The 11,619-nt window shown below is 39.5% G+C and overlaps 1 protein-coding gene across 1 annotated transcript in view; it reads right to left on the bottom strand.

Moving 5' to 3' along the window:
* DNTTIP2 (deoxynucleotidyltransferase terminal interacting protein 2) overlaps nt 1–11,619 on the bottom strand; it is a 21,322-nt gene extending 9,703 nt beyond the window's left edge. Inside the window, exons 1-6 of the mRNA XM_003933289.4 lie at nt 11,491–11,619; nt 8,681–10,272; nt 5,769–5,907; nt 3,312–3,407; nt 1,927–2,091; nt 529–638 (exon numbers count right to left, since the gene is read on the bottom strand). Of these exons, the coding sequence (XP_003933338.1) occupies nt 529–638; nt 1,927–2,091; nt 3,312–3,407; nt 5,769–5,907; nt 8,681–10,272; nt 11,491–11,562 (2,174 nt within the window). The 5' untranslated portion in view covers nt 11,563–11,619. The remainder of the gene's footprint in view (nt 1–528; nt 639–1,926; nt 2,092–3,311; nt 3,408–5,768; nt 5,908–8,680; nt 10,273–11,490) is intronic.

Raw genomic sequence — 11,619 nt, 5'->3', positions numbered from 1 at the left:
GAGACCCGTGCACTATATCCACTACCAGGCAGTATCAAATGCTTTAAACATTTTTGAGGGGTAAAAATGCAAAAATAAGGAATAAGCAAAACAAGAAAGTCACACTTACCCTGAAAATGCACAGTATGATATATATTTCTTAGAATTAACTAATGGTTTTCAAAATGTGGTCTGTGGAATCGGCCCTTTCAAGGAATCCATTAGATAAAAACTATTTTAAAACTATTTTCTCAAGAATACTAAGGCATTAATCGCTTTTTTTGACCATCATTGTCTCATGAGTGTGCAGTGTTTTCCAGGGTCTATGTGATGTGTGGTATCTGTAGAAGCAGGTATGAGCCTCTGTCTTTAGTTAAGCCAGGCATTAAAGAGATTTGCACTACATTATTTATTTTCATAGAAATATATATTCATGTTAAGGTTATGGGTTATTTTAAATGAGTATTTTTAAATTATCTGAAATTTTTAAGTTTACACATATTTCGAAGCACAGTATACATATTACAAAATAAATATAAATTCCTTTACCTTCTGAACTCAGAATCAGCCAGAAGTTCTTCCACAATAGTTCTTTTCCTTTGCTTCTTGGGAATTCGTGAATGGTAGAAATCAGCTGGATTGTCAACAATGGTTCCAATCTGTGAACAATTGATTGAAATAAGTCATGTATTACCTGAGTGCCAAGCTGCTTTCATACTTCAGTGTAGTTCTAATTATATTTAGAGAAAGGAATGGACAGCACAAGCTTACATTAGTAATGTAAATTTTGCCATTTTTTAAAGCCAAAAAAAAAAAAAAAACAAAAAAAAAAAACCTAGCACACTGGTGCTACTAATGATACTTCTTCATTAGTTTATAGTAGATCCAAAATTTCTTTGCTAAACACTAAATTCATGATGAACAGTATAACTAAAGGAGAAAAGTGGAACAGATAATATATACTTTTTGTTCTAGTTTCCCAAATCAATGAGTTAGACATATAAATTCTACTACATACCTATTTGGTTTCCTAGGTAATCACAAAGGCTGCCAGCTTAGCCTACTTAGTGATCATTCTGCATTTGTTCATACACTCACTTAACTAAAATTTACAGTGACCACTATGCACCAGACGCTATGTTACATGTTAGAACATCTGGTTCCCGCAGTGAGGAGCCTACAGTCTTAAGGAAGCCCCAGAGAAAGGTAACTAAAAAATTAAAGCATAACGGGGGGATGTGCTGAACAAAACACTACAGATGCTCTCAAGATAAACTGACCAATTCTACCTAAGAAAGGTAAGGAAGATTTAACAAAGAATGACATTTTAGCTTGAATTTGTATAGGTAAAATTTCACCAAGCAAATAAGAATCATGCATATGCAAAGTCAAATAATGCAAGAACTGGTATGTACACATTCTTATAAGACTGAGTAGCTGAATGTGTTGGAATTTGTTGGGCTAAATGACAAAAGGCAGGTGAACTAGTTATTAATGGCTCTATTAAGGGATATAGACTCAATCCTGTATGTCATAATTCATCAGTTAACATTTCTGAGCAGAGGTATAACATGAACAGGTGAAAACATTTTAAAAACCGACTTGAATTAGTACACATCATACCCTCTTTTCCCTCCATCCTGTATGGACTCTTGCTCTTAGGCTAGTACTACTCTTACATTCACATACTGAACTTTACAGGTTCAACAAGTTTTAGAGAGCTGACCTGGAAACCATTTGTAACACTGTCTCTCTAAATGTGATCAAATTAATAGTGGCTGAATTGTATTATGGCCATTATTACATGGCCTATGAAGATATGGTCGATACATTATGCAGGCACAACAGAAATATCCTCTACTTTAGGAGTAAACTTTAAAGATCACTATAGTGCCTTCCAAAAACTAAAATCCACAGATCATCATCATTATTCTGTTTGCTTAATACCTGGAAGTACTTGGGAAAGCCATCTCTATCATTTTTCTTGTAAAATCTTTTCGGGTCCATGCTGGCTCTCATCTTCAGTGCTTTAAGATCATTTTTCAGTTCATCTGTCATTTCTGGAGCTTTCATACCAAACCAGCCATCCCCTGCCGTTTTTTGTCGTTCTTTCTGAAATTCAGATTTCAAAAATAAACATTCTAACAGCTAAGAGAATAGAATTCATTTCCACTGAAGTAACATATACAGAAAATTCTGTGAATTAAAAACAAATGGTTATTTTATAGAAAGCATTTATCTCCAGAATCATAGCGATAAAAGGGATTAAATCACAAAAAGTGACTTCTCTGCTAAATTAGGCACAGGATTATCAGCTTCGTAAATGAGGGCTCCTTAAAATCTTTTTTTTTTTTTTTTTTTTGAGATGGAGTCTTACTGCCTCCCAGGCTGAAGTGCAGTGGCGCAATCTTAGCTCACTGCTACTTCTGCCTCCTGGATCAAGTGATTCTCCTGCCTCAGCCTCTTAAGTCGCTGGGATTACAGGTGCCCGCCACCATGCCTGGCTAATTTTTGTATTTTTAGTAGAGATGAGGTTTCACCATCTTGGCCAGGCTGGTCTTGAACTACTGATCTCGTGACTCACTCACCTCAGCCTCCCAAAGTGCTGGGATTACAGGCATAAGCCACGGCGCCGGGCCTAAAATCTATTTTCTATCTGAGAGAGTAACTGCTGACTTGCTGGGAGAATAATACACAACTTCAATTTTTATTGTCTACCACAGACCATATGTGGTAAAAGAATGTATAAAAACGCTTTCATTTCTAGAGCTTAAACGTAAACATTTTTATTCAGTCACTTGAGTCTCATAAAACCACTCACAACAATGATCCAGAAACTTGTGTTATTTCTGTAATAAAACAAAATATTACTACTCTTTTTTTTCTTTTTTGGGGGGGTTCAGATTTGAAAAATAATTACTATTCTTTTGAAAACTTCTAGCAAGTTATTTTTGTTTCATTCATACAACAAATATTTAGTCTAAAGTGCCTCGCATGTGCCAGGATGCTCCATATTAGTGACATTACTAGAGTACCATCCTCAACTTTCCTCCAAGCTCTCTGGATAACTAGTTGAAACGGCAGATAGAAGCAATCTATTAAAAAAAAAAAAAAAAGCTCTACCTATATATGCACTACTGTGGCTGTGACTATCTATACATAATGTATTTATGGTACTATATTTTATAGCCCTTAGAAATCTGTAATTATTTTCTTTGGACTCATATATAGACCAACAGATACATAAGAGTTTAATTGTGCAGTTATGTTGTATAAGCTGAAAATATATAGTCAAACATATCTAAGCATTTTAATTAAGTTGCTGTACTTACTCTGCGTTTTTTCTGAAGGTTATACTTTGATTCACTATATGGTGGAACACAGTAGTTTTTTTCAAAATCAGGTGTAATGACGGCTTTCTGCAGAAGCTATAAAAACATAAAATTGGTTTTAAAATAATATCTGAATGTTACATAAGTTTTTCAATAGTTTAAAGTTATATAAGTTTTAAAATTTTGTTTAGTCAGCCCAGCAAAGTGGCTCACATCTATATTCCCAGTGCTTTGGGGAGGCCAAGGCAGGAGGATCACTTGAGGCCAGGCGTGTTAGACCACCTTGGCCAACATAGCAAGACCCTGACTGTACACACACACACACACACACCCCACACACAAATTGGGAATAGTGGCACACACCTGTAGTCCCAGCTACTCGGGACACTAACGCAGAAGGATCACTTGCGCTGCAGCAAGCTATGACAGCCACTCACTCTAGCGTGGGTGACACAGTGAGACCCTGTCTCCCCCCACCAAAAAAAAAAAAAAAAAGGAAAAAGAAAAAAAAGATTGGGCACAGTGGCTCACACCTATAATCCCAACACTTTAGGAGGCCAAGGCAGGAGAATCAGTTGAGGCCAGCAGTTCAAGACTAGCCTAGGTAACATAGGGAAACCACATTTCTCCAAAATACATTTGTACAGTCAAATCTGTTTATCTTTTCCTAAATGACTTCTGTACTTTTGTTACTTGTCTAGGATGATTATATTCTCCTAAAATTCTGTGTGATTAAAAGAACCTCAGGCTAATTAGCATTTTTCTCAGTACGAGAACCAAGTAAGACTGCTCTGCAGCCCTCAACATAGTTTACAGGAATATAGTACAAGCATTAATTTGGGACTGACATTTGAAATGATCAACTCAGAAATTAACAGCCACACAATTCAGGCTCAGGCCTAGAAGTTTCTGTGTGGTAGAGGTAGCCGTCTAAGCTTTCCTATCACTCATAAAAGGGGGCATCATTTACTTAACAAATGATTAAGAGTTTGCTGTGTGTCAAGTACTGTACTAGGCTCAAAGACAGTGGTTCTCAATTGGGAGCATCTCAATTGGGAGACATTTTTGGTGGTGGCAAGGAGACGGAAGAATGCTACTGACATCTAGTTGGCAGAAGATAGGGATGCTGTTAAAACATCCTACAATGCACAGAACATCCTCTAACAACAAAATTATGCAGCCCAAAAAGACTGAAAAAACCCTGTTTTAGGAATAAAAGATGGTAAGTTAACGTATCACATGATCAAGAATGAATCAGATTTACTCTAGATGCTATGGAAACACAGAGGGGCTGTAGAGGCAGGACTGGAGGTAAAATGTTCCCCAAAGGCAACAATCAATTCTTTTTGCACTCGCTTAGGGAAAAGCAGGTTCAGGCAACTACAGTAGTCTTCAGTGGCAAGAACAGAGCAGATGACAGTTGGGGATGGGGTAGAGAGGTACCTTGAAGGATTTAAGTGAATACCATGTCACATTCGTGTGTGTGGTGTGTTTTGGGGGATAGGAAGGAGAAATGTGGTCTTGCTATGTTGCCCAGCTTGGGCTCAAACTCCTGGGCTTAAGCAGTTCTCCTGCCTCAGCCTCCCAAATTGCCGGGATCATAGATGTCACCTACCTTGCCCAGCCAGATCTGTGTTTTTAGAAAGAGAAATCTGGCAGAAATATGGAGGATGGCTTGAAGAAAATGATGAAAACTAGATCAGTAAGGCCACTGGAATAGTCTAGATGAGAAACAAAGGCCTGCACTAGCTGGTGACAGTCACTTGAAAAGGAAGAAGCAGAGAAGCATCTTCCCCTAGAGACTTAGTGACTGACTACAAAGGGAAAATAGATTTTGTTGTCATTAGCCAGAAGAGAGAATACAAAAGATTCCTGGTGCAGGCAGGGAAAGGGGAATTAGTGAGGTCAAGTGCCTGATGACATCTAAATTAACAAACAGACACTTGGATTTATAGGTCCGAAAGTGAAAGTGAGAGGCATCAGGCTAGAAAATATAGATTTGGGAGAAAGCAGTGCAAGGTGTTGGCTAAAGCTAAGGTTTGTGTAAGTTTTCCCCAATAGTAATTCCTTCTGAAATTGTATGTACAATGTCTATATACACGTGTATTTTTTCCTGGTGGAAGAGGCAGGCATTCACAGCTTTCAGATTTTCAACAGAGTCTACATTACTTAAGAACTTAAAAACTAAAAGTATAGCAAGAAAGGAGAAGAAAACAAAATCCCTGGGATCATTATTCATGGGTGTAAAATGATGAACACTGACCCTGCATTGATTTATTTTTAAAGCATTATCATTGACAGGATTTTATTGTAAAAAGAAATGACTGTTTTAGAGAGGAGGAAAAAAACTAACACATTAGGCCAATGTGGTTTCACTGTAGGAAAATTAGTCTTTTACCCAGGATTTCTAAAGTGATTAGTTACTTCCGTGAAAACCTAACAGGAGAATTAACTTACCTCATTTTTCTTTTTCTCCTTGATCTGTGTTAGGGTTCTCTTGTTAGACTGTAGTTTATCTGCATTGAAATTAATATACAAACCACCCAACTGCTTGATACTCAGACCAGGGTCTATGCTGCTGCTTGTCAACTTTAGACTGAAAAAGAAATCATCACTTAAAGACCAAGTAATTAAATCAAAATGGAAACAGGATTGCATTTAAAAAAATCACTTATTCTTCTCTTCCCTTGTACAGTCAATGATTAAAAAAAAAAAAAAAAAAAAAAAAAAAAAAAGCATCTTATGTTTCCAAGGAATTCCTAAAAAAAACTCTGAATAAATATATATTTTATAATTTTATTTTCTAAGACAGGGTCTCACTGTTGCCCAGGCTGGAGTGTAGTGGTGATCACTGCAGCCTTGAACTCTTGGGACTCAAGTGATCTTCCTGCCTAAACTTCCCTAGGTGACTGGGACTACAGGTACGCACCACCACACCTGGCTCATTTTTTCTTTCCTTTTTTTTTTTTTGGTAGTGACAGGGTCTCACTATGTTGCTCAAACTGATCTTAAACCCTTGAAAATGGGCATTTTAAATCTAGTAAAATAGATTCATTTAAAAGAAACTCTTGATGAATAACGAATTAAACAGAAAAGGTTTTGGGGGAACACATCCAAATTTACTCCCCAGACTTTTTTAGAGAAGATTAAGGCAGGCCAGATGTGGTGGCTCACACCTGTAATCCCAGCACTTTGAGAGGCTGAGGCCGGTGGATCACTTGAGGTCACGAGTTTGAGATCAGCCTGACCAAAATGGTGCACCCCCATCTCTACTAAAAATACAAAAAAAATAGCCAGGTGTGGTGGTGCACACCTGTAAGCCCTACTAGGGAGGCTGAGGCAAGGGAATCGCTTGAATCCGGGAAACAGAGGTGCAGTAAGCCAAGATCACATCACTGTACTCCAGCCTGGGCAACAGAGCAAGACTCCATTTAAACAACAAAAAAAGAAGATTAAGACCATATAAAATAGCAATCGATTTCATAAAGGGGGTTTATAAAGAATTACAGAAAAGGAGAGAAGGAAATATACCTGACAATTCAACTTCATATATAGGTAGTGAGTTAATAAATGTACACATCTCCATCTCTCAAACCATTGAGAAAGGCAGGTTCTTGAACTTCCAAGTTATCAAAATTTAAATGTTTTTTCCTGGGTGACTAAGGGTATTTGCTAATATCTCTAAAGTGGGTCTCCAAGAGCAATGAGCGTCCACCCCACAGGAGTGTTTTAAAAATACAAATGTCATACCCCAGACCTAGCAAATTGGGATCTTCTAGAGTTGACCTGGGCTTCTGCTATATTTATGTAATAATAATTTCTACTTTATATTATGAAAGGGTCCTTTTAATAAGTATACTTGGACTTATAGTAACTTTCCTCCCTCATTATTCATATACACTGAGTAAGTGAAAGCATAATCAACCTCTACTGGAAAGTGAAATCATTCTAGTGCAGTGTCTTAGCAGCAATTCTCAACCCTGAATGTATATATATAGTCCCAACCAAGGGACTATATATATACAGGTGGATGACACCATAACCCAGCTTGGTTTGCACTCAATCTTTTTTTTTTGGAGAAAAGTTTTGCTCTGTTGCCCAGGCTGGAGTGCAATGGCACGATCTCAGTTCACTGCAACCTCTGCCTCCCGGGTTCAAGTGATTCTCCTGCCACAGCCTCCCAAGTAGCTATGATTACAGGAGCCCACCACCACGCCCAGCAGCCAAGCTAGGCTCCAATTCCTGACCTCAGGTGATATACCTGCTTTAGCCTCCCAAAGTGAAGTTTGCATTCAACCTTAAATGATCATTTGACATAAATACAATACTGAAAACTGGATACAACCCGAATGTCTATCAATAGTTGAACAGTTAAATTCATTGTTGTATAGTCATACAATGGAGTAACACCCAGCAATAAAAAGAATGAACTACTGGCATACACAGTAACATGGATGAATTACAGAAACAATATTCTGAGTGAAAGAAGGCAGACACAAAAGAGAACATACTGTATTTTTTTTTTTTTTTTTTTTTTGAGACAGGGTCTTGCTGTCGCCGAGGCTGGAGTGCTGTGGTGTGATCTCAGCTCACTGCAACCTCTACCTTGTGGGCTCAAGTGATCCTCCCACCTCTACCTCCCCAGTAGCCAGGACCACAGGAGCTTGCCGCCATGCCCAGTTTGTTTTATTTTTTTAATTTTTTGTAGAGATGGGTGCCCACGCCAGTCTTGAATCCCTGGGCTCAAGTGATCCACCTGCCTCGGCCTCCCAAAGTGCTGGGATTACAGGTGTGAGCCACTTATTGCTCTTAATCACGCACAAAAATCTTAACATATGACTTTCACGTACAAAAATCTTAACATATAATGTCTTTCCCCCGCCCCCCCCCCCGAAACATTTCCCTCTTGTCCAGGCTGGAGTGCAGTGGCACAATCATGACTCCCTGCAGCCTCAATCTGCTGGGCTCAAGCAAAACTCCCACCTCAGCTTCCCAAAAAAAAAATAGTTTTTGTAGAGATAGGGTCTCCCTATGTTGCCCAGACTGATCTCCAACACCTACCCGGGCTTAAGTGATCCTCCTGCCTCAGACTCACAAAGTGCTGGGATTACAGGCATGAGTGACTGCATCTAGCAGATGATTTCTAACATGTCACCAAAAGGAGCACTTTTAGCTATGATTGGCAGAAAAATATTACTAAAATAGGTAACAAAAAAGACAAGGGAAATGCTGGATAGAAGAGCTATTCCATGAAGAACCCAAGGCAGTGATTTTTCTCATTCCCCATGCTAACATTTCATATTTTTATGGTAAATTAACCACTTGAAATACATGTATCAAAAAGCTTGTAAAATAAAGAAAAAACTTACAGTTTAGCTTTTGTGCTATTTAGTAAGTCTTCTTCATCACTAAATTCATCTTCATTTTCATCATGGTCTGATGATTGTTCTTCACTTTTTTCATCCTCTCCCTCTTCTTCCTCAGTGGCAACCTCACTTGCCTTGTCTTTCTCTTCCAGGTAAAAATTTTTATCAGCACTCATTCCAGGAGTTGTGTCAATTATAAACAATGAATTGTCACATGATATACTTCCCGTGTCCTCACTTAATGACTCTTTTTGGCCACTATTTTCAACAAAACATAAAGTATCCTCTTCATTCTCACTATTTTCAGACTGTTGGCTTTCATCACTGCTGAGAACTAATAAGACAGAATTATCTTTATCCTGAGATGTGTTTGGTCTAGAGGTGTATAGTTTGGTATCACATTCAAAATCTACATTCCTTTCATTGTTCATGTTTTCACTGACGCTTATAATTGTGGATTCTTCTTCATCGCTACCACCACAATCACCAAACTTTATCAGGTCACTTGCTTTTTGGGAGCTCTTTTTCTTGTCATTCCATCTGCCTACTTCTACAATTGCAAATGTTTGAGTTAATGATTTCATTACAGCCTCAGAGTTCAGATTAGAGTGCACTGATACAGCATTTTTATTTTGGGGAGTTGAATGTCTCTGAGAATCTAACTGTTGAAGACTAGTGTCCTGAAGTTCAGAAAAATTCTTCAGCTGAGAACTTTTCTCATTAATTTTTTTCCCCTCATCTATTATTCCATTGGCATCTTCATCCAAATCCTTACAATTCTGTTTTACTTCTTTAAGAGATTCAACATTGGCCTGTTCTTGCACTGTTAGTTTATTTTCTACATTTCTGTGGAAGAAATTATTATCAAAGTCATTATTACAGAAATTTGATTTATTTATCTCAGAAAGAGATCTTACTTGTAAATGGGAAGTATGTCTGGTATCTGAATCCTCTGAATTCACAGGTGTTCCCATGATCTGTTTCTCATTTCCTGGTACAATCTTACTATCTTTCTTTTCAGTATGTGCCTTAAATTTCTTTTGCATACTCCTGGTTGTTCTCCTAGTTGCAATTTCAGAGTATGAAATGTCTGAGCTTGATATCTCAGTATCAGATATAGCTTCTGTATGAGATTTTTGGCTTGGATCTGTCAGAGATTTAGCTTTACTACTTCTGGTTCCTGTCATTTCTTCTGTGGGAAGCACAATTCTAGAAATACCTGAATCATGAGATTCTGCTTCAGAGACCACTTCCTCAGTGTAAGACTCCTTTGTTGGAGCTACTTTCAGCTTTTTCCTAACACTGGACACTGGGGGGCATGCAATTAAGATCTGTCTTCTCCTAGTTACTCTTAAAATGGTATCATGGTGCTCAGACACAGAAGAATAATTTGACTCTGCCTCGGAGGTCTCTCCATCCGTAGATGGTTCAGTCCCCTCTGGTAGTGAGCCTGTAGTTCTGCTCTTTCTCTTTCTAGTTTTAGGAGTTCCAGGGATTGAACTTTGTTTCCCAGTGGTCTGTGATTCAGCAGTAGTTCGGTCATCAGATCCAGTACTACTTTCTGGATGTGCTTCAATCCCATTAGCAGCAGAACTCTGCAAGGCAGAGAAAACACACATTAATTTAGGTAGGGCTGGAACAAGGGCAAAGCAATTGAAGTACTGACCCCAAAAGCTAAAACCAAGTAAACAAGATAATCTTTAAAAACAACAACAAAAAAACCGCCCAATTCATGATTTTAAAAAAATCAAAATTCGGCAGGGTGTGATGGCTCACTCCTGTAATCCCAGCACTTTGGGAGGCCGAGGTGGGCAGATCACGAAGGTCAGGAGTTCGAGACCTACTTGGCCATCTTGGTGAAACCCCGTCGCTACTAAAAATACAAAAATTAGCAAGGCGTGGTGGCGCACGCCTCAGCTACTTAGAAGGCTGAGGCAGGAGAACTGCCTGAACTTGGGAGGCGGAGGTTGCAGTGAGCCGAGATCATGCCACTGCACTCCAGCCTGGGCAACAGAGTGAGGCTCCGTCTCCAAAACAAACAAATAAAAATAAAAGTAAAAATAAATCAAAATTTAAACACTGGGTCCAACCCTGCATTTACTTCACTTGCCTCATCCTTCCTAGATGTAACCTCGGGAAGCAGAACAATTAAAATTTTTCTGCTTGAAGTCAAATATAACGGGTAAACCAACATTTCGACCCACCTACAGGAGAAGAGGGGAGAAGGGGAATATTAACTCTGAACAACGAAGTGTTTAGGAACACACTGATGGAAAAAGGTCGCCACCCTTACCTTTACATACAGAAAAAAATCGCCGCCGCTCCGTTCCCTGCATTGCAGAATCAGAATCAGTCGACTAAACGCCACGAAGAGTCACGAGGCGGCGTCATCACTACCCTCGTCACGCCTTAAGGAGGTGGTGCTGGACAGCAGCCAACCTCCCCACGTGAAAACGAAGCTTTTCCTCCAGCTCCCCTAAATGGGGCTTGTGCATGGTGTGCGAAATTAGCCCTCCTAGGTACCGTGTTATTAGTATGGTTTAAAGGCTTGAGCTGTGCTTCTGCATTAAAGAGTTGAACGACCCAAAGAAAGTTACCTAACCCTATTCCATATTAAAAATCGCCTTAAAAGACCGTGGCAAGCTCTAAACAGTTTCCGTGACAGGCTGAGGACTGGGCCTGGCAGACCGCAGCGCGCGGCAAGCTCGGGTCCTCTGCGCCGGCAGTTCTCGCCCTCAGCCCGACCCTTGAGCTGCCCCGCCCGAATGCGGCTCTGCGGAGCTGGGAGAAGTAGGGAAAACGGGATTTCCTACCTTCTGCCCGGAACTTTCAGCCGACGCAGCGTGGATGTTGGCCTTAGCCCGTGCAGATCTGGTGACCACCATCTTGCCCGCTTCCCCGCGACCACCACGACTTCCCTCTTCCCTGGCGCTACGGAAATA

The sequence above is a fragment of the Saimiri boliviensis genome, chromosome 11 (genome assembly GCF_048565385.1).
Source record: "Saimiri boliviensis isolate mSaiBol1 chromosome 11, mSaiBol1.pri, whole genome shotgun sequence".
NCBI classification, from domain to species: domain Eukaryota; kingdom Metazoa; phylum Chordata; class Mammalia; order Primates; family Cebidae; genus Saimiri; species Saimiri boliviensis.
The sequence above is the reverse complement of the archived record's forward strand: the minus strand, read 5'-3'. Positions and strand labels throughout refer to the sequence as shown.